This window comes from Lacerta agilis, chromosome 1, assembly GCF_009819535.1.
Source record: "Lacerta agilis isolate rLacAgi1 chromosome 1, rLacAgi1.pri, whole genome shotgun sequence".
In the NCBI taxonomy this organism is placed as follows: domain Eukaryota; kingdom Metazoa; phylum Chordata; class Lepidosauria; order Squamata; family Lacertidae; genus Lacerta; species Lacerta agilis.
Genome location: NC_046312.1, coordinates 94451293 through 94479271, shown reverse-complemented (window position 1 = coordinate 94479271; position 27979 = coordinate 94451293). Strand labels below are relative to the sequence as shown.

Below are 27979 nucleotides of genomic sequence, written 5' to 3'. Positions count from 1 at the left end.
GGGTGTAATCTTGTGGTTTTAGGGTTATTTTCCATGTGTTGTCACACTACACCCATTTGGTAAGGCTACTGTGTAAACACTCTGATCAATGTACAGTACTGTTTATGAATTTAGAAGGGGGAACACCTGGTGCTACCCTTACAATTCCTCCCCTCTAAGTGTACTGTGAATTTTTGCAAATAGGGATGGTGTCTCAACAAAATCAGACTGTATACCAATATGAGGCCTCAAGCCTACCTATACAGACATCCATTTTCTGGGATTGGTTTTTGCCCTAATGAGTTCTGGCCAAAGCTCTACAGCTACATATCAAATTTTCTAAGGATTACTAATCTATGAAGCAAGAGGTATTGGGAATGGGATGGCTCAAGATTTGCCATCCTTCCAGATTTTCAGGATTACTGGGAAGAACTGTATTCAGTGGGGTTTACACCACAATCCTAACCATGCCTTCTCAGTCCTATTGAATTCAGCGCGGTTTATTCCTGGCTAGATAGGGTTAGGATTGCAGCCTTACTCCTTGGAAAGTCTGCAACCCTAACACTAGGTAGTAAGTCCCACTGAGCTCAACCAAACCTACTTTCGAGTAAACATACTATAGATTGCGCTGCATCTCTTTAAACAAGCAAGGTCGGGCTGAGATAGCTTTTTGTTTTGTTTTTAAACCGCGATCGCTGCTACAATCGCCACACGCCCGGAGAGCCCTGCCCTCCTCCTCCTCATTTAATTTATAGCATTTTTAAAAGGGTGGCTGGGAGTTGAGCGCGTTGCTTCCACCAGCCGCGACCGAGTCCTCTTTCGATAATAGGGCAGCGCACAAGTTGAATTAAACATAAACTTCCCATGATGCGGGTGGGAGCTCTGACTCGTGCTAACACGAGGTGTAGTCTCCGGCTAACTGCAGCCTAGCGTTCGCTTCGGCTAACGGGAGATTTTAGGCAAGGCTTGTTGGGACTCCGAGTCCGGAGAGACGCCGCCAGCTCTTGAGCCCCTCCGACGCCGGAGCTCGGGGAGGGGAGTTTGGGCGCGCTCTCGTCCGCCTCGAGGACGGTGGGAGGAGCCGAGCGACCGGGGAGGCCGCCGGCGGGTTCCACCTGCAGTTGATGTGCGAGGAGGAGCGGCCAGGGCGAGGCGAGGCGACGGCCACTTTCGCTCGCTGCATGCCTGGCTCGTGAGAAGGAAGCCTCGGCGTCTCCCTCGCGCGCGCGCGCCTTTTCCCCGGCTTGGCGTCCGCTGCCGCCTCGCCCTCTTCTTCCTTGGCTCTGCTTTCTCTGCCGCCTTGCCCAACTATGGAGACGTCCGGAGACGAACTGGGCGGCGGCAGCAACAGCCTCCCCGAGCCCACCATCGTGCAGCCCCCCGGGACCACTCCCCCGCCAGCCTACCCTGCCCGGGACCCGCAGCCAGCGGAGACGCTGCGCGTCGGGGAGGACGTGCAGTTCAGTGAAGAGCTGGAGGATAGAGGTGAGTCTTTGGGGCCAGTGACGTCTCCCAACAACATGCTTCTCCTCTCCCTCCCCTCGCAAAAACCAGGCTCCTGTCACGCGCCCATTTCTCTTCCTTTCCCGCGCGCGCCCTGCACCTGGCCGGCTCCCGAAAGATTCCTTAAGTTGGCGTCGAACAGGACCGACCCACTGCAAAGCCACCGCTCCCAGGAAAGCCTTCCTTCAATCACCTCACCCTTATGGCCGGCTCCTTTCTACACGCTAGCACTTCTCTCTCTCTCTCTCTCTCTCTCTCTCTCTCTCTCTCTCTCTCTCGGCACCCCGGGTCCGGCCAAGTCTCTGCAGCCCACCCGCTCCCCTCTATATCTCCCTCACGGACGTCCTAGCACATTCTAATTTAACTCGCTGACCAATAAATCTCTACTCTTAACCCCACTAAATTCTGCCATGTCGCTCTTGTAACCAGCTGTATCATGCCAAGACCCCACAGTTAATCCCTTCTTATGCCTTTACCGCCCTTTCCGTCCTATAGATGCTGGGACCCATTTTTGCCGTGCATCCTCCATTGCTGAATCCTGCCTCCTGTATTTCACCTTCCTCAGCCACTCCTGGTTCTCATATATCATCTATGGACCTCCCCTGGTCTGTCTCCTCCACCTCTAGCTGTTCTTTCCTTACAACTCGACTGCTTGTCGTCCATTGTCTTATCACCTGCAACAGCCATCTGAATGACCATTCTCTGTCCTCCTTGACCCTTCTTAATAGTTCGACTGAAATCCTAACTCTGCTTACCTGGGAGTAAGTCCCATTGAATTCATTAGGACTTGCTACAGAGTAGACAACGTTAAGCTTGTGCTGTTGGTCTTTCTTATTTAATATTCTCTCTCTCTCTTTCACACACACACACACACACACACAGCACAATCTATTTTGCCAACTATGCAGTTAAATTCTTTGCTCAGCTCATTCTTTTATATTTTAAAAAAAGAAATAGAGCACTGACAGCCTTAAACAAAGAAACACCAGCCTTTTCTTTAGCGTTGAACCACCCAGTCTTCAAAATGCAATTTAAAATGCATTCACTAAAATGCAGACAGGCGTCCCCATTGACTGCAAAGAAAGGATGTTATTTTACCCATTCCACACCCCTTCTTAGAAAGAAGGGGCATTCAGTCTATTGTCTCCCTAACAGGCACCTGCCAAGCACGTGCCTATTCAATAGATATGTGTGTTTTTCTTTCTCTGCATTCTTCCCATGGCATTCTGTTTCATCTGAAGCCAAACAGCTCCCTGCCTTACTTGGAGGGAGTACTCTTTGCTCTTCCTTCTCTGCAACTGTCCATAGTTGTTTTTCAGTTTCTGAGTTATAAAAAGGGATTATCCTATTCCCAGGCAGTATTCTGGCTACTATCTTGTTGGGTATGATGGGTCACTGTGAATCCATTTTTATTTTTATTTAATTAGGAGCCGCTCTTCTAAACGAAATAGTGTTATTTGAAGGCCTTTTGCAGTGGCTTAGTCACTTTATAAGGATTGGGCAGTATATGCCAAGTTGGTCTATATTCAAGAGTTTGGGCTCGGGGATAGAGAGATCTTGATTCACCTGGGAATGATCTTCCTACTAAACATCTATAGATGTAAGATGATGATGGTGAGAAGGAACAAAGGACCTAGTAAAAGATAATGGGTGTATGGGAAAAATAAGACAAAGGACCCATAAGCTTATTCCTTTCCTTTGATAACAAACTCACAGGTCTCAGCTATTATTCTTTCCAAGGAAATGTTAGGAATAGTTTTTATTTTTTGCTTTAATCAATCAAAGTTTCATTGAATTTATTCTTCTCTTTGAAATTCAATGTCTGTAGGGTGTTCAGGTGCATTTTGATGGATCATGGACAAAGTATGAAGGTTTTAGCTTCAGCCTTTAGGGAAGCTTAGTCTTTTTCAGTGTCTAGTATAAAACAAAGTTGTGAGAGTCCCCTCTCTACTTTTCGTTAGGATTCAGAGAATCTTTCTGTGTGACTACTGTATTTGCTATAAGAAAATGCATTAAAATTATTTCAGTTAATCTGAAATAAAAAAGTCTGTGTAATACCAATTAAAGCAGCATATTTAAAAAAACAACTTCATAAAGATATTGTCAGTTGGAGAGTTTCTTTTTATCAATTACAAATTATTTTTACAGACAAATGGAAAAAAATATAAAATTAATAAAACACATCACATCTTTCATTACATGTGCTAAAATATCAAATGGAGTAATCTTCAAATGTGAACATGACTTTATAATTATAATATAGGCTTTCTAGCCTTGCCTGTGTATAAATTAACCTACGTATGTGCCATAGGAAGATGTGAAGTCACATTCTAGATGGAATTTGCACTCATGATATAAGTTGCAAGGGTCTAGTGTTACCTGTGAAACTATTTTCATTTTATGTGTTTGGCAGATAGATGCTTGTGTGCGATCCCCAAAGACTTTTCATGCATACAAGCACAATATGTTTTAAGGGGAACAATTTATCTGGTGACACATCCCCCCCCCCCCGGATATTTTAAATTGTAAAATATTTGTCCAACTCTAATAGCATGTAAGATTCAAATAATTTAATGTAAAATGCATAAATTTTAATTCAAGTGGTGTTTAAACAATTTAGACTTGGACCATCTTTCAGAATCCAGTAGCAACCAAGAACTGGTTTTTAACTATTTTAACTATAATATTGTTATTAACTTTGCACCACAAATATGTGTTCTATTTTGGCAAGGCATAGATCCTCCTATTGCTCTTCTGTTATGGACCCCACTAATTCATTGGGGTTTTGTGAAGTCTGATCCTGTGATAGTTGGCTCATTTGTTGCCAAAAGTTAGCAAAATCCTACTGGAAATATTTTTTTCTAGATCACAGAGTGAACAAGATGAAGAGGGGAGGGGAGCTGAATATATGAGCACACCGGTTTTGTTTTGTTTTGGCTAAATTTTGCTAATACAAGAAAGGTCCTTAGAACTGAAACACACAAAAAACCAACAGGCTTGGGGAGATGGCTGCACAACAATGGCGTATGTTAACCTTTACTGTACCTGCTCTGATTTTCAGAGATGCATCGTATCAGCACCTTTATTTTGCTCTCCTATCAAGCTACTACTTGGTTTGTGCATCTGTTTCACTGGCACCTTAAGCAATCTCTCCCCATGCTCTTTAAGGTTTGATCAGGAATTGATCTAAAGATGTCTGGTTATTTTATGATTGGCTCCAGGTTGCTCCAGGCAGCAATTGGTACTCTTTTTTTTTTTACCTCCTGTGAAATACAAAGGCAAACCTGAATCTCTGTACCTGCTTTAGCATTATTTATGGTATATAAATAAGGTGAACAGGATTTCTCCTAAACGGGGAAAAATACACAAGGAATTCCTGGTTTGGTTCTGAATGAACCTATTTTTTTTAAAGGGGAATAAAACACAGCCCACACTTCTTTCCTCTTCTGATTCCCTTACTAGGTTTACTAGAAAGCAGCACAAGACTAAAACCTCATGAAGCTCAAAGCTACAGAAAGAAGGCACTGTGGGTTTCATGGGCTTCCATTGTTGTCACACTGGCTCTGGCAGTTGCTGCCTTCAGTGAGTATTGAACATTCCAAATCTTTCAGCCTTTGTCTTGGATACCCGAATGCTTAAAAAGCCATACACGATGCTGCTCTGTGCTTTTATGTAGCTCTACTACTGAAGTGATTTAGAGAAGGCTTGCCCAGTGCTTATAAATTAATAAAACAGCTGTGTGTGTTTTTTTTTGGTTTGTTTTTTTGCTGAAGAGAACATAATTGTTGAAGGTCAGATGAAGGAGCAGATTTTTGTTTCCTGTTAGTCTTTGCAGATATGGAAATGTATTGTTTTTTTCTGAATAGGCCTAATATAAAACACAGTGAATTTATTTTAAATTGAAGAAGTTTAAACAACCCTGTATCTTTTTTGGATGCCATTAAAAAAAAATACAGAGCAAAGGCAGAAAAATAACACACAAAACATGTAATATTTATTTTCCTGTGGCTAATAATACATAATTAATGTTTGGAGTACAATCTCCACCATTCTGATAAGATTATATGTTCCTTGGGGTACATTTAATGATGCCCATGTGGATCTGGCTTTTCTGCTTTAGGCTCTTTAAGTAAATATTCTAGAAAGCATCTATCTAAAGCAAATATTCCTTTAAAAATCAATTGAAATTAAAGGCTACTTGCTTCATTTAAATTGAAAGACGCTAGCTCAGCATAGTTTTAAATGTTACACACTTAGTAGCAGGTTGTGCTAACCTATGAATTATGCAAAATGTACTTTATTTAACTCTGTAGAGACATCTTGTGACGTGAAGTACAAGATTTTGCAGTAGCTTAACAGAAAAGTTAGTTGGCTTTTGTTTGGTTTAATATTGTTCGTCATAAAAATAGAATTTCAGTTCTCAGAGACGCACAGGACTTGCTTGTGGATTCTCAGAATATCATCTCTTGGTGTGAGAGAAGCAAAACTGGATGCCGTTGCAGCGCATGTCCTTGTGCTAATCTGCAGTGATGGGCTACGGCTGAAAGCTGGTGTCAGCTCCCAAGGGGAGCTATTAGAATCTGGCCAAATGGGCTCTGCAATACTCAGCATATATTACTCGGAGTAATTTGTATGGCAAACACACCCACACCCACACACCATGCGTCAATATTTAAAAAGAAGGAAGAAAATAAAATGTGAAAGCAGGGTTTCCTCTAGTACAAAAGAAATAAAGCACAGACAAGAGAATTGCCCTGTTTCATTGCTATAATTTCAGAACAACAACAATTATATTGTCCTCAAACAACGTTAATGATACATTGGCATACAATTAGGGCACAAAGAAGTATTTAGGTAGACAAAATGAGTTGTGGCTTTTAATATTTTTTCTATGAGTTTGAAAGGGGAGGGCACAAACTGGAGGTTTTTGATGGAACTTCGATTCTGTAAATATGCTAACTATCGCGAATGGTGCAGTTTGTTGAAATATGCTGTTGAAAAAGAGTGCCTTGTACACTTTGCTTTGTCCTCTTTAAACCAGTGTGGCTTAATTCAGAGTATACAATGCTGGGCTGCACAGATTACTCAAGTTAAAGCAATTTCCTAAATATCAGGTTATTGCTATTAAACCTGTTAGGATATTGGAACCTACATTAAAGATGGAGGGGTACATTGGGTGGTATTCAACTATGTTTTAGTGTAGACCCACTGAAATTAATGGGCTTAACTTAGTCATGTTCATTCATTCAGTGGGTCTACTCTGAATAAAAACTGCCTGAATACCACCCATTGTGTCAGGCACTGAAGTATCATGTGGGAGACTAAACAGTTTTTTAATTGATGTCATATCCTTGCATCTACAGCCACCTCCCTTAACATTAAAAAAAATCCTAGTAATGATAGTAATTGCCTAGAAAAAATTGAAGTGCCCTTTAGAGAAACTTGTATTTTTTAATACTGGAACCCAAGATATATCAACTTGCCAGTAGCATGAACACAACACAGCATCTAGCATTTCTGTTTTATACGTTTCTAATCAGAAGTGAACTCCAATGGGACTTGGTCAAAAGAAAATTCACATAGAATTGCAATCCGAGTATCATAGGTTTTAAACCCATAGGCATAGTAAAATATATTTATTAGGTACATAACATTAATACTACAAGAAAGGAACATGTTCGATGCTGATTTAAATTACAGGTAGGTAGCCGTGTTGGTCTGCCATAGTCAAAACAAAATAAAAAATAAAAGAATTCCTTCCAGTAGCACCTTAGAGACCAGCTAAGTTTGTTCTTGATATGAGCTTTCGTGTGCATGCACACTTCTTCAGATACACTGAAACAGAAGTCACCAGACCCTTATATACCCTCCCCACTCTCTCACTATACATAAGGGTCTGGTGACTTCTGTTTCAGTGTATCTGAAGAAGTGTGCATGCACACGAAAGCTCATACCAAGAACAAACTTAGTCTCTAAGGTGCTACTGGAAGGAATTCTTTTTTTTTGTGCTGATTTAAATGGTATAGATTCAAAGGGCCCAAGCTAGATACTACGTAAGTTGGACATCTGTGACAGGATAGCCTGCTTGCTTTTATTTATTTTTGGAGTAGTTGCAAGGGTTTCCAAATTTGATCAGAATTGTTGCAGTGGGGCTGTGGCAGTGGGCACTGGTACCATGTTTGTGGTCTAATTTATCTCCAAAGCTGCTGTATGCCCCATTAAAGAGATTATACAGATACATGTTTTCGTACTAATAAGGCATGTAGGTCTTTGGTGGGATCCATGACAGGTAAGGGGACAAAATGGGGTGTGTGTGTGTGTGTTGCTCACTCCTTTCTCCAGTGTTCCAGTCTTGATCCGATTACATCTCTCCCCCCCCCCCGATTATTCTTATTAAAATGATAATAGCAACAAGCTGGGGATTCAATCACACATTGTCTCATCTTTTGACCCTCAGATCTATATTCTGCATGTTAAATACTTGTTTTACTTATCTGATTGCAGCAGAATGCTATGTAATGGTATAAAGTGAACAGAATATTCAAATTTTATACGTTTGCTAAATGCTGTGTTGTCTAGATAGCTTTCTAATCAATATAAGCATTTCTCTAAGAACACTTGATTGATTTTCAGTTTGTCTTAATGTAACTTTCAACGAAGTTCCCATACCTTAGGTTTACAGAAGATTCAATACAGACACACTACATATCTTCAATGTAAACAAGTATATGTCGGCTGATATGTAATTAGCTAATATAAAAATGTGTTACAGTGTAATTCAATATATCAAGTATAGCCTGGATAAAGTTGGAGTGATTTAATTTTATGCATGATTCAGTTGTTGGATGGTTCATTACTATAATGCTGCATTGTCTCCATATTTTATATTTCCTTTCATTTGTCAGCTGTTCCCATGTTTGGCCAATCTTTCAAGCTGAGATGCTTGCCAGACAGCTTGGTGATTGCTTCCTGTGTTATATGATTGACTTCTGCTTGTCATTTCGGATAGCTAGATTGACTCTGAGAATCATTTCCAAACACCTGCTATTTATGGCACTCTGTTTCCTAGCTTCTTCCTGTTCTGCTTATTCACAATGGCAAAGTGTTAGCATTGAAGTCCAGTGATTTCTACCCCCTTCTCTTGAGAATGCAGACCAGCTAGCCAACACTTTCTTAAGCAGTAGCTGTCTGACTGTTACTGCTTTCTTTCTGTGTTCCTACATTTTCGTTTCTTTTAAAATATATTCTGAGACCTCAGTTTATTTTCACATGCTATTATTCAGGGCTCATCCAGACTTGCCCTTGCCCTGCTGCTTTCCTCAGAAGAAACCCAGTCTTTACCGCTGAATCGAAACAAGTGTCAATTGAGTTTTCTCTGGCTTGATGTTTGTGCTGATTTATCGCTAAAGAGCAGATTTTCTGGGGAAAAGCACTTGGGCAAGTGGAAAAATGCTTGGATACATGCTTTCTAGGCATGGGACAAGCATATTTGGAAAGAGCCGTCAGTCTTTATAATTTCCCTTCTGCTCTTAAGCAAACTTATGTGACTTCTGATTGCTTTAACACAAGAGTAGGGTACATGAGATATTCAGATATATTGATGAGGTTATTAAAAAAAGACTCTGGAATGATTTTTTTCTCATTATAGTTTAATGAAAAAGCAGAAAAATGCAGTCTTAAATGTATCTGTAATAGATTCTCCAATCCTTATTTCAGGTCTGGCTAGAACCATTTTCCTGTTTAGGATTGCCAGGTTGCAATGAAGAAAAATTCATTAGATATTCTGGACAAACCAAGGATAATGAGGAATGATTGGAGCCAAGTAGAATTCAAAAAGCAGGATTATTTCCTTGTTCAACTTGAAAACCTGTTGGTTAATCTAGTTAAGGGCATGTCATTCTCTGAACTATGGAGGCGGAGATGTCTGGTGACAGTGCAAATGTCAAGAATCAGATTTAGGTGATATATTCTCAGCTGCCTGAATAGTTACTAGATGACTAATTTAATGTAGAAACTCCTTTAGAAACAGCTGTAGTTCACCAAGATAGTCTAACAAGCACTGTTCCCCATTGTTGCTATGAAGATTTGTCCCCTCCATGGAGTTTCCTTTGCTGTTGTCAGCAGAAATAATACTGTTGTAGATTTATGGGTCTACAGATTATGGCAGCTGCATACATTGAATGAGTGCCTATCATTCATGATCAGAAGAGAGTATACAGTTTGGGGTGTACTGAGAAAATGTTTTGTGTGTTTCTTTTTGGTACATTTGTTACATTTCTTTTAGGTCCTCAAATTAGTCATAATAGTGATTTCTAAGACAATAGCATCCCTTAAGTCATCTTAAAATTCTGATACCCTGAATGTGCTTCTGGAGTGCAACATTCAAGAGGTTTGTTAACAGAATCTAATAATCTGGAGGTTTACATGTAAGCAGAAGAAGAAGAGTTTGGATTTGATATCCCACTTTATCACTACCCGAAGGAGTCTCAAAGCGGCTAACATTCTCCTTTCCCTTCCTCCCCCACAACAAACACTCTGTGAGGTGAGTGGGGCTGAGAGACTTCAAAGAAGTGTGACTAGCCCAAGGTCACCCAGCAGCTGCATGTGGAAGAGTGGAGATGCGAACATGGTTTCCCAGATTACGAGTCTACCGCTCTTAACCACTACACCACATTGGCTCAGTGTAACATAGATATTATCTTAAAAATATACAACCAGGGAAAGTTAATGCTTGTTTACACTTTCTTGATTCCCCCTTCCCCCATGTTAAACATTGCAATATTTACACCTGAGCCAGGGTAATGCTCAGAACTATGAAACAGGTGGTAACTGCGTTGGGTCTGAGGCACTGAGAGTGCTATCCTTGCCTGAGGGAGCACTAATGTTGAAGGCTAAAGAGCAGCAAGTTCTTTGTGAAGTCTTGGAGAAAAAGGTAGAAGAGATGTGCCCTTTGACTTTTGAGTCTCTTTGTTTTTATGCCATCAGCAAGTTCAGCCTTTCTGAACTTCTGGTAGCTGGTGATAGTTCATGTTTATGCTAATTCAAAATTAGGATTATAGTTGGATGCATGTCATGGCTATTCCATTTTTGCAGTGGATTTCAAATTAAGGACCAAAATATGTGAATTTATGCCAAATACTTGGAGAAATTACAGAACATTCACTTTTAAAGATCTTATTATTTTAAAAATATGGAATATATTTAAATGGAATAGGTTTTTCATTAATAACTAGCAGCATTGTACCTGGAATTGTTCAGGGATTCCAATAAATGAAAACACTGCAGTTTGAAAAGTTTATTCTGTCATCTTGATTCAAATTGGTGTCCACCTGTATCAAAACATAGATGAAGACCTGCACCTTGATCTCGGGAACTATCATGCAGAATCTGGTCATGATATCTTAAGAGGTGTCCAAATGCATAGTGAACAAAGAAACAACTTTCCAAAATGGAACAAAGAAACAATTTTCCAAAATGGCCTGGCCTGCTCAAATATTTTTTTTGGGGGGGACCAAAGATATTCTAACTACAATGTAGTTCTGGGTTTAAGTACAAGATCTCAAAAGGATTTCAAAGTCAACAAATACTTGCATGGAAATAACCATATACCGTTGATCATTCACTTTCCATCAGAAAAACTTGGCTGGCAAATCTTATAAGGCCAGTTAGAATGAATTCTACTGACCTGTTCTAATCTTTCTGCATATGTAGAGAACAGTTTAAGAAACATCATATTTTGGTTTACCATAAACCAAATCTTTCTGCATATGTAGAGAACAGTTTAAGAAACATCATATTTTGGTTTACCATAAACCAGAGTGTAGCTTTTAGTGGGTTTAGTGTAGCTCATGGTGTATGTATACAATTTGTAATTAAGTTCAAATATGAATCACACTGTAATTTACATGTTTCTCAGTACCAGGTTAAAGTAGCAGCCAGCTGAGTATGGAGAGAGGAGCTTTCTACGTGAAGCTCCAGGTGTTTCATTAAAGACCAGATGGAGCAGTCTTATAATTTCATGAAAAATGACAGTAATACCCCAAAACTAATCTCAATGGGATTGACACCTGCGTATCATAATCAGCGATCTTAAGAATATTTATAGGAGTATGAATTTTGCACACTTAGATAAATGTCGGTCACAATAAATACTTCTTTTCCATTGGAAAAGCAGAATACCACAACCATCAACTATCCTAAACATGATCTACAATTTAACTTCCAGATGTTCCCCCCATGCATTGTTTGAGTTGCAGCCTGGTAGAATCTTCCCCTAAATATTGGGTACTAGTTATGCAGAGTGACCTATCAATAAGGCTGAGCCCAGTAACGAGCTGCATTAAACCATATGGCTGAGACAGCAGATTGGGTGAGACGACAGATTATGTCTCTGCTATCTCCCTGCATGTCCAATCACCAACCCATTACAACTCAGTGGCTGTCCAACAGACCTGCTTCTCCTTTCCCCTCATTCACTTACCCACTTACCCACTCCTGCTTCTCCCTCTGCTGCTCACCCACCTACTGCAAGAGCACTGTCGCAACCAGCAATGGAGGTGGCAAATTAGTGTAAAATACTTTTTACTATTAAACTGTATTTTGCCATTGTTGTGGCAAAGTGGTAGCAGCTCTCTGAGTGATTTTGCCCACAATGCATTGCTCTGAGAACCATGCCAGCAGTACTGATGGCATTGCTTGTTCCCAGATTTACCCCTCCCACCTACAGCCCTCTGTACTACCTACCCTTCATTGCTGTTCTTGAATGTTCCTGAACTCTTGAATATGTTTTTGGAAAATGTAAAAAGGCAGCAAGAGAAGTTGGAGTTGGGTTTGTATGTCATAGTAGAGTGCAAGAATAAATAGTCTGGTAAGACTGCTGGTTGAAAGAAGAAAGATGTTTAAGATTTATTATTCCTAGTAGCAATCGAAGCCATTCTGAGGACAAGCTTACATGTTGCCATCATGGAGTCCTTAACAAAAGGAAAGTCTCTAACACTACCGGTAATTGAAGGAGGAGGGCGAAAAAAGAATGAACCCCCCCACCCCATTTCAGATGCAGCTTTACTTCCAACAGAAGAGAGGTGGAGTTGGTTGAAAATCACGTACCCTCTTTTGCTAGCTGAGGTGTCTGTTGGATTAATAACCATTTTGCTATTAGAAGGGTTCAGTTGGATTCCACCTCATGGTTTTGTGAATGTCGTATTTGAAATGCTTCAAAATGTAATGTTATTAATGAGGGTAACGATCTCTTCAGAGCTAAATACAATATGATTTTAGAGCAATATTGTTTTAATAGGCCTTAAAATACTAGTTCCTGATTCTTTGGAACAATCGACAAAAACTCTCATTGACTGAGTATCAGGATGTTTGTTACCTTAGCAAAAACTCCACCCAATATCAGCAAGGTATTATGAGCTTAATGTTTTAAGTCAGTGTTTTTCAACCTTTTTTGGGTAAAGGCACACTTGTTTCATGAAAAAAATCACGAGGCACACCACCATTAGAAAATGTTAAAAAATTTAACTCTGTGCCTATATTGACTATATATAAAGTAATTCTCATGAATTTTTCAATTTTTCCCACGGCACACCAGGCAACATCTCGCGGCACACTAGTGTGCCGCGGAACAGTGGTTGAAAAACACTGTTTTAAGTTGACCTCAAACTCTTTATCAGATCGCTAGGAGTGGCTGAGAGGTGGTGTGGAAGAAAGACTCACTGTATGATGGAGGATGTTAATCCTTTGAGTTAAATCAGCCCTTACTAATTAATGCTTGCTTCCCGACAAGACAGACCTCACTGTTGTGTGATTTACTGTGGCAGCCAACATTTATCAGACTATCATTTCCAGCTGTGTGGAACTAATAATACCCAAAGGAGCCTGTTCTATGGGTTTAATGTGTGGGGTGTTCGGTATGCAACACAAACTTATCATTTTAATTAACAAGTCTTGATATTTCAAAACATAATAGAGCACGACTAATGAATGTATTTTTAGTGAAAAAAGACAAAAAAATTCAATAGTGCAGTTTTATGGTAGGATAACAATCTGCTATGAAATCTAGAAAACAACACTATAGTGTACTGTTATAGACAGAATGAATAAATGGCATAAGCAGGTTGATTACACGATAGGAGGCCTAATATCTAATGTGAAATGAGATGTTATATATATATTTTCTTGCCCTCCCTCCTTGATATTACATCATGCTGTGATGTCAACAAATCATTGTAGCTAAAATTTGAAATTTCTTTATGCCGTTAGAAGTATGTTCATATGATGTAACCCTTGGGTTGTGTGTGTGTATGTTATGTGTGAAAGATTTTCCTGTTTAGGAGAAATCCTGTCTACTCTTATATTATGTCTTAAGACTATGTATAGCATACAGATTTAAAACACATTCCTTTCCACAAAGAATTCTGGGCACTGTAGTTTAACAGTTGTTGGGAAATGTAATTCAGGGTGAGGTGGCCAAAATTCTTTGAAATAATGTGCTTTGAGTGTGCTTCACAGGTGCACAGCCTTTATAGAGCTCTTCTCTTACTTTCTCATCTGTTCCATTGTCTCTTATCCCTTAGAACTGCTGAGATGCTTTTGATTCCACTAGCATTAAAAATGAAGAAGGCCTTCTCTGGGCATCCTTATCTGTCAGGAAACCCCCCTCCCCACGTTTGGGTCTGTCGCCGGAGCATCTGCAATACAGGGAACCCCCTAAGCTGTTTACTAGCTCGTCCTCCCCCTCCCCAACAGGAAGCGACCATTCCTCCAGTGGGGAGGGGGAGTCAGAGACAGGAAGGTGGTGCAGGGGCTCTGAGAGGATCGCAGAGCCTCAGCACCGAGGGGATGGCTGGGAATGGGGTCAGGTTCCCACGCTCCATGGGCGCAGGCAGGAAGGACGTGGCAGGGGGAGGCGGGGGTTCAGAATCCCGCGCCTCTTTTGCTGGACAAAGAACAGGAAGGGGTCATTCCTGGACTCTGCAGAGGGATAAGATGGACGTTTGATCTTTTGCTCCACTGTATATAGCTGTGCACAATAAAGAACTTAGTTTTAGAAGTTCTGCGTTTGGCGTTTTACTCATGAGCAACCACTGAACGTCCTAACATTATCATTGGAATTGAGGTAGCTTCTAGGTGCAGAGCCTTCTTAGTGATGGTGCACCAGTTGTGAAATGCCCAGAGAGGCTCACCTAGCCCTGATTTTGCAGTCCTCCCGGATTTCCTTTTTATTTCCCTAAGTTTTCTCGTTACATAAACTACCCAAGTAAGTTGTAAAGGACCGTATAAATGTTCATCTGCCAGTCCTCCAGCTTTAATATAGGCAGTAATATAAGCCTGTCTTTAAAAGGTTGTTTTGAGGATTGAGTGTGTGAAACTCATTGAGCAGTGAAAAGGGATATATAAATGATAATTGTTATAATAAACCACTGAATGACTTCCAGAGCACTTCGTAACAGAAAGTAGTTGTAGCGGACATACGTTGGTTCAGGGATGGCTGTTAAAAATCCCCTGGCTTCTTTTAAAAATGCACACACCAAAAAGTTATTGTACTTTGTTTTCCAAGGAAAACAAGTACCAGCTATGTATCAACACAACTACTACATCATTCAAATCTTTTGTCCTCTTGGTAAATTATTTTATGCAAGTATAAATAAGTAATTAATCATGTAGCACAAGGTGCATAAACACCTGACCTTTCCTTGTAATGAATCTGTTTTACTGTCATCAAAGTGGTACATTTTGCAGGAAATATAATTTAGGGTATGATACTGCCACCTGTGCTTTATGAACAGGTTGTCATAGACATAGTGCCTCTTACACCAGAAACTTAGTTATCGACCTGTATGGTTTGATGCTGAGGAAGATGTACAACCATAGCTGTGTAATCTACAAGTTTTACTCCAGCTGGAAACAATAATAAATTGTCTATGCCTTGATACAAGTGTATGATAATTCAGCATAGCTAAATTTAAATCCGGAATACTTTATAGTAATTTAAATCTGTTCCTACAGGAGGCATGTGTCAATAACTGAAAATAAGATGTTAGACTTTTTCAAACACTGCCACTAGCTGTATTGTGGATCTTTTTAGAAAGGTATGTTGTAAAAAGGAAGATAAACCATTAAAATGTGCATTGGATTAAAATTCATCAGTATATTTCAACACTAGTTGTTTTTAGGCACTAATCTGTGTGGGTTATTTTTTTAAAAAAAAGAAGCAGCAGAAGTAAACTGTTCAGCTATTTTCAACAAGTTCTGATACACAACATCATAGATTCTACCTAATTTATTTATTTCTGTTATCTGCCTTTCAAATGAGCTGGGTGTTTCAGACTGTCCTGGAGACATACCTAGGTATCTTCTAGATTATATCTACCATATATATTCAAAACAGAGTGGGGAGAACAGCTATTGTTTCTTTGTCTGACAGCCTTTTCATCCTGAAAAAGGCATATTGCAGAGACTAATACAGTGATGTCAGCCAAACATCTCCTGCATTGCATCTCAAGACAGTTACAGTCTACAGACTTCTGGGCTCCAACACACCCAGCTTTTTCACTCATCCTCCCCTCCACTTTTTGTTGTTGTTGCTTAACATCCATTTTGAAAAGAGATCTGGAGAATGGCTTGCTCACTATTTTCGGGTATTAAGGTATTGCTGTATAGTACTGTGATTTTCCCCCACAATGCAGGAATGGAGGGGTGGCTGTATCATTAGGCAGGGTTAAGTGACTTTAAGTCCCCTGAGCTAGTCTACTATTCTGTGGAGTAGTGTGGATGCTGTCACTTGCTGGTTTCGCAGCTGAAACTGAGTTCCAGTCCAGATGGAAGTGGGAGAATGCCATCTCCTCCTGTAGCAGAATGATTCATGCCAGCCCTGGTGGAAGGAAGGAAGGAATTTCATTTCTTGAATTGAATGTTAGATTATTTTTGCTTGTATCAGGGTTCCCCCCCCCCCCCCCGCATATGCAGCTTCTCTTGGGAGTGAAGAATGCAAAATGCTATTGTATGTTCAACCGCGCCACATATTTGTATAATACTGCTGTGTATTATTTTGGTCATAATATATTAAACAAAAATACAGTCTGAAAAAGGGTATGGAAAGAAACTAAAATTGTCAAGAGTTTGGTTAAAATCCTGTATCCACTTATTTGGGTATAAGCCCAACTATAACCTAATTGGGACCTCTTTACGAGTGCATGTAGGATTGCAGCTTTAAATATTTAAAAGTTCTAAAGCTTCACAGGGCAGTCCTATGTATGTATATTCAGAAGTAAGTCTCACTGAGTTTGAGGGGACTTACTGGTAATCTCAGGCAACTGTAGGTGCATATAGGGTTGCAGCTTAAATATAGAAAACTTACTACTGTGTTGGGGAGAGCAGACAAGCAATTTCTTCATTTTTACTAAAACTTGGGGACATCCAGTGAAGACAAATTAGTGTTGGTCACAAACTTACATAGGATATACCACTTCAGAGTTAATAATTCAAGTAGGAAATTACAAGGTATGATGGTAATTACTAGCTTTGAAGAAATGAAAGGGGAGAAAGGATTTGGTATATTAATGGAGGACAATTCTATTAAAAGCTGTGAGTCATGATTATTGAATAGAAACTTGGAGCACTTCTTCATCCATCTCTTTTATTGGTAAGTATGGGGTAGGAGAACTACAAATCTCTCACCTGCTACCCTCAATTCAGTGGTTTCCCAGGAAATGTCTCTTGACTGCTTCTCTAGCTTTGCAGATTTATACACACTCAGGCACACACACGTTCAATCCTCTTGAGCATTTGATTACTGAGGTGTTTTTTTTTAAGGGCTACTAGTTTCTGAATTTAAGGCCTCTGATGTCTATACAATTCAGCCTTTAATTAGGCCTGTAGCCAAAAATTGATAAAGGAGTGGCTTATTCTGTGCCTGTAGGACTAGACTACAGGAATTTGAGCAATAATTCAGGTAACTATTTAATCTTAATACCAGTCATCTGTTAACTCCTTTTGAAAATAACCTAGATCATAGCTTTTATATTTTTAATGTGCACTTGTGAAAGGGTTGGTATGAACTTCACACATTGGCAGTTGATTATTCTCACTGGGAAACTGACAAGGTCACACTGAAGTTATATTTATACCTGTGAAAACAACAAATGACGTTAACATAGCATAAATGTATAGATTTTCATGGGTAGCATTTGATTGCTGCTGGAGCTGCAAGTCGCTTTGGATGATATTGATGCAGCAGCAAGAATTTATGCATAACACTTCACATACTATAGATAGGCAAGATAGAAAAATACATTCCCATGAGAACGTAAACTGTTTTATATGATAATTAAGCAGCAGTTGTGCAAAAAACTATTGTATGACAAAAAGGAGCTGCCACAGTAGCATTTGAAGTTTTCTATATCATTTTATATTTATAGTATATTGGGCTGTCAGATTTTTCTTCAACCTAAGAAAATCACATTATTGTTTTGTAGCAATAGAGCTTTGTAGCAATGCAAAACAAACTTATCTAATTCCAGCCAGAGGCGTACTGAGCTGCTTGGCTGCCAGGGGCGGCAAGCCAAGTGGCACCCCTCGCTCCGTAGCATATGCGCATGATGTCATGATGCATGCGCTACGGAGCGCAGCCTGAGTGGACTGCGCATGTCCACAGCAGCCTGGGTGGACATATGCACAGTCCTGTGGGCTGCTGTGGACATGCGCAGTCCGCCCGGACTCCCAAGCCACTGGCTGGCACCGTTTTCGTGCTGCGGCAGCTCGCATGGAAGGGCTGCCGGGCGGTGCCTTGGGAGTCGCACTCGCGGGGGTGGTGGCGGTGGCGCAGAGTGTCACCGTCCCCAGGCTGGAACACGGGGTGCACCGCCCCAACGCCCCCCCTCGCTACGCCACTGATTCCAGCTCTAAATTAAGCTAATAGATTGGAAATACTAAGTAATGAATTTGTTCAACAATGACATAAAAAGTCTTCTTCCTGGTTTCTGAACAAATAATTTTCCTCTGAGATCAAAATGATAGATCTGTATTGTGTGCTTCAGAGCTCGTGTGGAAGTGTGGATGCCTTAGATCAGTCATAGGCAAACTCGGCCCTCCCGACTACAATTCCCATCATCCCTGACCACTGGTCCTATTAGCTAGAGATGATGGGAGTTGTAGTCCCAAAGCATCTGAAGGGCCGAGTTTGCCTATGCCTGCCTTAGATATTGTCACAGAGTCAGCTAGTCAGTAAATCACACAGTTCAAAGCTGGAGCTATTAGAAAAACACAATATTTACAGACTTGGCTGGGTTTCATGCTCACTGAGCACAGCAGCTCATGCCCTGTAGGTCCTACTCCATGAAATCAGTTGCTGAAACTAAAGGTCTCTGCGTACCCACAGCCATCTATGTCTCCTCCTCTCTAGGGCTTCTTCCGAACAATTGGAGACTATGCCTGCATGCAGCCTATCTTTGCTTTGCCCATTTCATCCCTCTCCTGGTTCTGGGAGTCGGAGGGGGAGGGGATCTTGTCTCAGCAGGGAGGGGAGACACCCATGAGTCTTCACTACCCTGACTAATCTCTACCTCTTGACCTCCCTTCTCCCATATGTCTGCTTCAGCTTCTGCCTCTGATGCTTGACTTCTCTGCTACATACTCCCAACTCATTGAGCCTTTATGCCCCTTCAGCTTCTGACAGCTTCTTTTCCCAGACTTCTCCCTGTAACCATTCACCATTGTCTCACTACCACTCCCTGGACTCTGAGCATTCTTCCCTTGATGGTTCCCCAGCTGGTTTCTCCCACCACTCCTCTGTGTCCAACCAGTCCACGACAGATTTGCCCTTAGCAGATGGCAACCTACACATCTTTCATTTACCACTATGTAAGACTGTAGGATTACATAATCTATAGAGCACATGCCAACCTATATTAGATTATTGTAGCCATTTCTTTTGTTAAGAGCTAACCTTGTGGCTTTTTTTACATCAAGAAAGACGAGACTGATCAAATTTCATAATTTTTGAATAGCTCAAGAATATATCATGTGTCGTTAATGCAATATCATTCACTAGAAAAGCTAGCTGTGAAACATAATCCATCATACAAATGTTTTTGGGTAATGCATAACTCAAATCTTATTTGGAACATGATATTATATAAAGTAGACATTGTGTTACTCATTTTGGCATTCATTGGCAAGCATGTGACCAAGGTCTTTTTTCTTTTTCTTTTTTTGACATTCCAAAACCTTTCCCTTTCCCTTTTCCTTTGCTTTTGGCCAAAGTGCTGGTCTTAGACAAAATGGAAGTGAAAATGATGCATGTAGTAGTTCCTGAAGATAATTGGTACACTTCCTTCATGGGGGGAAATGAATACGGATATCCTATTTTCTGTATCCTGTGACACCTACCCTTTTTCTTCAGATCCCTCATTTCTCCAGTCATTTGTTTGTGTATTCCAGGTTTTTTTCTGTCACTGTCTTTGCAACATAGGTGTGGTTTTTAGGAATCCACACCAACATGCATTAGGAGGGCAATGGTTTCACAATGTAGAATAATCTATAAAACAAAACTGGCATTTCATCTGTCACTTGAGGCACAGGTCTTCCTTCCTTCCTTCCTTCCTTCCTTCCTTCCTTTCCTTTCCTTTCCTTTAAAAAAAAAGCCTTAATGTTCAGATGCCCTGTAGGGGGCTTAAAGTACTATATAAAAAAGTCGCAGACAGACAAGGATTTCTCAGTGGGATAGTTCACATTTGCTGCAACCCCCATGCTAATTCTTCAGGACCCTGGTGGGGGCTTCCACCAGACATGGTTCAAACTGTTTTTTGAATACTGGTGTCTACAAGCAGGCTTTTCATCTGCAGCCACTATGATTGCAATTGCAGCAGCCTGAAAAAGACACTGAAAAATTTGCTAGCGAATCTCTAAACTTGTACAATTTTTTACTAAAATATACTCATTAGCTCATTGCCTGGGCCTAGGGAGAAGATGCACAAATAAGCACACATTAGGCAGTTCAAATCTCTTCTGGAAACGTGAATCTGGAAAATAGTAAATAATTTCTGGGGAAACATATCTGAAGAAGTGTGCATGCACACGAAAACGCATACCAAGAACAAACTTAGTTGGTCTCTAAGGTGCTACTGGAAGGAATTCTTTATTTTATTTTGTTTCAGGTCATTATCATTACTGTAACAAATTTACCCTGGAGATAAATGCATTTCATATGATGAAATCTGACTATAATGATATTTATAATGCAAGCTGCTGGGATTTTAAATGGTTTTTGATCTCCCACCCCGAAATCTGACCGTGATTTCCTGAAGAGCATCTTGTATGAAGAGACTTGCACAAAACCACCAGTGACATGACAGAGTCTTGACCCAGACTAACTGCCCAAATTCTCATAATTTGCTTAACTCGTATATATAGTCAAGTCATTTTTTTTGTATTGACTACTAGCATAATCCTAACTGATATGAGTAATATGTTTTAGGAAATGTTAGTATTTAAAAATTGTTCTTTTTAAAACATTTGTTTAACACAGGATGATTTAAACTGCTAGACAGCAGGGTTTTTTCCCCAGACCAAAAGACTTGAATTATTCATAGATCATGCCTGCCAATCATATACTGGTCTCTTGAGAAATCAATACTGTGCCCTATGTTAGGTTATGATCTTTGTTCTGTCAACATCTTGCTGCAAGATTAGGAATTCATACGTGTGCAAAAAAATAATAATAAAGTATGGAAAAAACTGTGATGTTTTCTTCACCACTTCATGCAGCTAGAAGGACATAACAACATTAAATCAATCATCCTCATAAGAATAAAAAGAAATAGCCCTCCCTATAGGAGCTCTACACATTTCCTATTCTCTTCCATAGTTTATGTAAATACTACTACTACTAATAATAATAATGAATAATTTTATTATTTATACCCTGCCCATCTGGCTGGGTTTCTGCAGCCACAGTGGGCAGCTTACAGCCAGGTACATGATGCTTTTTTCTTCTATTAAAAAAATACTGAGATACAATGTTTTCATTTATTTATTTTGATTTATATACCACCCTTTATCAAAAGATCCCAGGGTGGTGTACAACATTAAGAAGACATTTTACAGATCACAGTAATAAAAACATAATAAAAAGCCTAATAATAGACAGCATAAGGATAAAATAATCACAATAGCAGTCCTCCCCCAAGGCCTTAACAGGCTATAGATTGTTTAATGCGCAGAGGCCTGGGTAAAGAGGAATTGTTTTGCCTGGCACCTAAAGACATGTAATGATGCTAGGTGAGCCTCTCTGGGGAGAGCATTTCACAGAGTGAGCCACCACAGAAAAGGCACACTTTTGTGTTGCTACCCTCCAAACCTCTCAAGGAGGTGGGACACAGAGAAGGGCAGATGACCAGTGCAGGATCTGAGTTTGTTCGTATGAGGAGAGGCAGTCCTTAAGGTATTGAGGTCCTGAGCCATATAGTTGCAGTGCGAAAAATATTCAGACAGCATCAGTGTAATGAAGAACCTAAAGATACATCAGTGTAATGTATCTATCTACAGTGTTTAACATGGGACACAGAGGCCACAGGATGGAAATGTCTACAACAGGCATAGGCAAACTTGGCCCTCCAGATGTTTTGGGACTACAACTCCCATCATCCCTAGCTAACAGGACCAGTGATCAGGGATGATGGGAGCTGTAGTCCCAAAACATCTGGAGGGCTGAGTTTGCCTATGCCTGGACTAGTGAGATTTGTGGATGTTGACTGAATTAAGGGAAACAAATGAGTAGATCAACCTTGCTTTATTTCCCTAAACATTCTCTTAACAGTGCAATCCTATGCAGACTCAAAATCCTGTTGATTCCAGTTGCGCCTATTCCTAGCTAAATAGACAGCGGATTGCAGCCTAAGTGAGTAGACAGTTACCTGTATATAAATAAATATGACAGGACAGATATAATTTTGTTCATTTTGTACTGAATGGTCAGAATTGGCTTTTGTTTTCAAAATCAAAAGTAAAGCAGGTTAATCAGCTTGCTAGTTTATCATAATGCAAGTCACTTTATTATGAAGGTATCGTTTACAAAGATTTATACTGGTGTTAAAAGTTCAGCTCAGACTTAATTTTTCTTTAATTTGTTTTTAAAGATTCCATCATAAATTAGGATTCTCAAACTGATAGGAAAGGGCTAGTTATAGGTTTCCTATCACAGCCTAATTGTCTGTGATACTGTAGTCTAATTCATCTAATTGTCAGGAAGAAAAATGATTAGCACTTTCCCCCCCATTTTGTAATTAGTACTTGGTGCTTCTGAATCCCATATCAGATTAAATTCCTGCTCGTATAATGAGCTTAACATGGTTTCATGGGCTGATAGATAATTATTCAGTGACAGCAATCGCTGACCAGGCATGGACTTTGTGTTGGTTCCTGAGGATTCCAAGCTTTTTAGGTCACATTGTAAAGAGAAATGGTAGGAGTCACCAAAAAGATGGGTTGACTTCTCTGTGCATACTGCCTCTGACAGTGGAGGCAGAACACGGTCATCACGGCTAGTAGACATTAATAGCCTTATTATCCATGAATTTGTCTAGTTCTCTTTTAAAGCCATGCAAGTTGATGGCAATCACTGTCTCTTGGGCAAGCAAGTTCCATAGTTGTAAATATTCAATTTCCATAGTTTTAAGTACACAGCGTGGTGAAGTATTTTCTTTTCTCTGTTCCAAATTTTCCAACATTCAGCTTCATCGAATATCCTTGAGTTCTAGTGTTGTGCGAGAGGCAGACATTTACAAGCTCTGGTGTCTGTGGCGTGCCCTTTGTCCATTTTGAAATGGCAGGCAATGGTGGTGGTGACATTTAGCCCTGATATCGCTGCTCCTACAAAGCCAGCCAAAATTTCTTCCTCCTCCTCTCTGACCTGCAGCTCCCAAGGCACCCATATGCTGCTTGAAGAACTATTAATTCTTTTGCAGTCCAGTGCCACAGTGGAGAGCAAAGTTGCCACAATCCCTTTTAGAGAGGACATGATTTCCTTTTCCATTGTTGGAAATGGAAATGTTGCACAGTGCCTGCAGCAGTTTCAGCAGCTGCTACAAGATTCTACTCAGTCCAGTGCCATGATGGGGAGGAAGATTGTCTCCTCTGCTGTTCATAGATAGGTCTCTGAAGAGCAGGGAGCAATTTTATTATACCTGAGCACTATAATAGGGAGGAAAACTCCTACTCTACAGGTAGACCAAGGGGGTGATTTCAAATTGGCGAACACTCACCTTACATGTCCACCCAGTGAGAATGGGTGGATGTGACCAAGACTGGAGCAGCTTCCTGTACTCTACAAGCATGCAGGCAAGCAAGATCTACAGCACCTCTGGCATACAAGGCAGAGGCTACAAACAGACTTCCTTTGAAATTCAGAGCAGGAACAAGAATCCCAACAGAGCCCTCATGAGCAGAAACAGTGCTTATGTATTTCAGATGTCGCAAGCATCTAACAAGGGTTAGATCTGTGCATGCATGTGTGGAATGGCCAAACCCACCATTGGCATGAGATTTCCAGAGGATTACAATGTGGCATTGCACTACTTGAGCCAGTTTGCGTGATGCCCTAATGCTGCTTTCCTTTCTGATGGGCAGCATTTATCATCCCAGGCTGTTGGCCATGCTGGGGGAAGTTATAGTCCCAAACACTGTAGCGCACCAGGTTGGGGAAGGCAGCCTTAAGAGTAGAAAATGTTGGCTGAGGAACTAGAGGATGTTTGTGTAGCAATAGTCCACTTGCTTATTTCCATGGCAATTTTTCCATAGTAATTATGGCATGTAGGTTACAGCTGGATAGCGTTAGGTGCAGCAATGGATGCAATATTTAAGCTGACCATCATTTTGAAGCATGACCAGAAGCCATGCTTCTGCAAATCTGGACAATAGATAAATGTGATGCGTAGGCATGTACTTAATCCACCTGGAATATAGTGTTGATTGAACCACATTGGCTGAACACCTCTGGAGCCAGACTGTGCTGCATATAGCACACTTGCCTTGGGGGGGTTTGACAGTTTTCACTTAAGAATGCTACAGCAGAAACCAGAAGGACGTCAGAAGAAAATGTAATTGTAAAAGACAAGAAGGAGCTAGACATGAACATAACCTAACTAATGTTTTCCTACTGGAAGCTATTCTTGCATTTCTTTACAGCTGCTAATATCTGTTAGCATATGCTATCTTTTATTGTGTAGTCTACTGCAGGAAAGATGAATTTACAAATGTGGCACTTATAAACCTTTAATATAGTTAAGCAATCTCCCCAAACAACAATGACTTTGTCAGTTTATTCTTGATGGATTATTTTAATAGAGCAAATATTGCTTCGATAAAATTGTATTCCCTAATTCCACACACGTGACTCCATTTTATTCATACTTCCTTGTCGAACATCAAACTGCTACTAGATTTTTTTTGTGCTTATATCCCTTCTATTTATCTATACCAGTGTCAGTCTCTTCTCCCTCCTTTTTTCTTCCCTACTCTTCTGTGAGTACAGGAATATCAGGCAGGTTTTTCTTCAGCTTTTTGATCTAACTGAATCTCTAGTATATTATTTTAATAGAGCAAATATTGCTTCGATAAAATTGTATCCCTAATTCCATAACGTGACTCCATTTTATTCATACTTCCTTGTCGAACATCAAACTGCTACTAGATTTTTTTGTGCTTATATCCCTTCTATTTATCTATACCAGTGTCAGTCTCTTCTCCCTCCTTTTTTCTTCCCTACTCTTCTGTGAGTACAGGAATATCCGGCAGGTTGTTCTTCAGCTTTTTGATCTAACTGAATCTCTAGTATATTATTTTAATAGAGCAAATATTGCTTCGATAAAATTGTATCCCTAATTCCATACACGTGACTCCATTTTATTCATACTTCCTTGTCGAACATCAAACTGCTACTAGATTTTTTTTGTGCTTATATCCCTTCTATTTATCTATACCAGTGTCAGTCTCTTCTCCCTCCTTTTTTCTTCCATACTCTTCTGTGAGTACATGAATATCAGGCAGGTTGTTCTTCAGCTTTTCGATCTAACTGAATCTCTAGTATACAGGTGGGGAATCTCTGGCTGGGGGTTGCAGCCATCCACACCTCTGTTTATGGCCCTCAGCTCTCTCCCGAAGTGTTCTTGCATGGCTGGAATGTGTCCTTGGATCCTGACGATACCTCTTGCTTGTATTGATGGAGGACAGACGGGTGTGTAGAAACTACTGTACAAAGGTAAAACCCACTTTAGTCTCTGGTCCCACCCAACATATGGCTCCTGAAAGATTACTCCTAAGGGAATGTGGCCTTTGGGCTGAAAAAGGTTTCCCAACAACATACATGGATAGGGATCCTGTGGCCTTTTAGATATTTTTGGGCTCCAGCTCCCATCAGCCCCAGCCACCATGAATGATGATCAAACATGAATATAATCTGGAGGAGTACAGTTTCTTCTTCCATGCTTTAGGATATAGCTAGATATTTGGACAATTTTTTTATGGTGCTTCCCTCATATCAAGGTTCAGAAATATCACAATACGTTGAATTTATTTCTGTTAATATAAATTCATCTGGGAAACGATAAGCTACTGAATGTGTAGAGGATGCTTCACGTAATACATTGTTTAGACATAGAATAAACCTCTGCATAAACATGAATGTGAAGCATGCACCTGAACCGTAGATTTGAGCAATGGGCTCAAGCATTTAATTTTTAATGCCAGTTTTCGGACAAAAATGGTCTCTTGAAGCGATTCACATCTGTTGGTACAATGTAGTGCTATGATAGGTGCGGTACATAAATGAAAATGAAGGAAAGGCTGCAGCGTTAGACTTGCAGAATAAAAGACTGACAAGGGAAAGGAAGTAAAGATACGAGGGAGATCAACTTGACAAGCCAGAACAAAGTAGTATTGTGAATGCATTTTTATATTCAGTTGGGGCCTGGCTGGTGTTTCCTGGAGTTTTTGCTTGGGTAGAAACAGTGAAACTAAACTGGTCCTTTAGGTTGTTGGGAGAGTGTCTCATTTCTTTAGTCCCGGGCATCTGACAGTAAAAGAGTTCTTTGTGGCAAAAAGCAGAAAGCAAGTTTCTCCTTTGGCCAATGACTGGAGCTTGGCTCGGAGCCAGTGTGGTGTAGTGGTTAAGAGTGGTATACTCGTAATCTGGGGAACCGGGTTCGTGTCTCCGCTCCTCCACATGCAGCTGCTGGGTGACCTTTGGCTAGTCACACTTCTTTGAAGTCTCTCAGCCCCACTCACCTCACAGAGTGTTTGTTGTGGGGGAGGAAGGGAAAGGAGAATGTTAGCCGCTTTGAGACTCCTTCGGATAGTGAAAAGCGGGATATCAAATCCAAACTCTTCTCTTCTTCTTCTTCGGCTGGTTTTTCTGCTGCTGCAACAGTACTACTGTTCCTGGGAAGGAGAATGCACCTCCCTGGTAGATCTTGCTACTCTGATTCATAGCAGTAGCCAGAATGCCTTTCTCAGTTTTGTTACTTTGCCTTCTATAGAAGCTAATCTGCACTGAAGATTAAACTAGATTGGATAAACTTCGGTTAATTTTATTTTTATCCTGTAAGTGATATTTTATGGTGCAACACCTAGCAAACACTAGTGATCTTCTGTGATTTCTGTGATTTCAGTGGTGGTTTAATCGATCAGGCCTTGTATGTGATAAAAGAATATTGGAGTAATGACTTAGAAGGCTAAGAGTCCTTGAAGTAAGTTGAGAGCTACTTCATTATAGAATAGAATAGAAGAGCCAATAGGGGAAAAAACCCAGAGCAGATGGGCGGGTGTGTGTGTGGTGGTGGTGGTAGAGGAGAATCCCAGTTTTTTCTGTTGTATGTTAGAGTGATATTTGTATCCATAAACAAGGACCCTGTGTCACAGCAACTTTGTGTTGCTGCATATTCTATCATTTAATTAAGGCAGGTTAATATTGAAAATATTGATCGCCGAAGAATTGATGCTTTTGAATTATGGTGCTGGAGGAGACTCTTGAGAGTCCCATGGACTGCAAAAGATCAAACTTATCCATCCTTAAAGAAATCAGCCCTGAGTGCTCACTGGAAGGACAGATCCTGAAGTTGAGGCTCCAGTACTTTGGCCACCTCATGAGAAGAGAAGACTCCCTGGAAAAGACCCTGATGTTGGGAAAGATGGGGGGCACAAGGAGAAGGGGACGACAGAGGATGAGATGGTTGGACAGTGTTCTCGAAGCGACTAGCATAAGTTTGGCCAAACTGCAGGAGGCAGTGGAGGATAGGGGTGCCTGGCGTGCTCTGGTCCATGGGGTCACGAAGAGTCGGACACGACTGAACAACAACAATATTGAAAATGGTGGTTATACCCAGATTGTAGAACTTTCCCCCTAGACATATGTGTCTGGGGCATTCTAACCTAACCTGTGGATGCCAGATTAAGTCTATTGTGTTTCCCCAATGTCTTTTAATATATGTGAGACCCTTTTACC

The 27979-nt window shown here is 40.5% G+C and overlaps 1 protein-coding gene across 2 annotated transcripts in view; it reads left to right on the top strand.

Annotated features, from left to right (window-relative positions):
• Positions 1-27979, top strand: part of TMEM163 (transmembrane protein 163) — a 106937-nt gene that overhangs the window by 35560 nt on the left and 43398 nt on the right. The window contains exons 1-2 of one of the 2 annotated variants that reach the window (XM_033163864.1): positions 797-1464; positions 4945-5064. In XM_033163864.1, coding sequence (XP_033019755.1) covers positions 1290-1464; positions 4945-5064 — 295 coding nt within the window. In that variant the 5' untranslated portion in view covers positions 797-1289. Of the gene's footprint in view, positions 1-796; positions 1465-4944; positions 5065-27979 lie in introns of those variants that run through there. The other variant, XM_033163873.1, reaches the window with a different exon arrangement.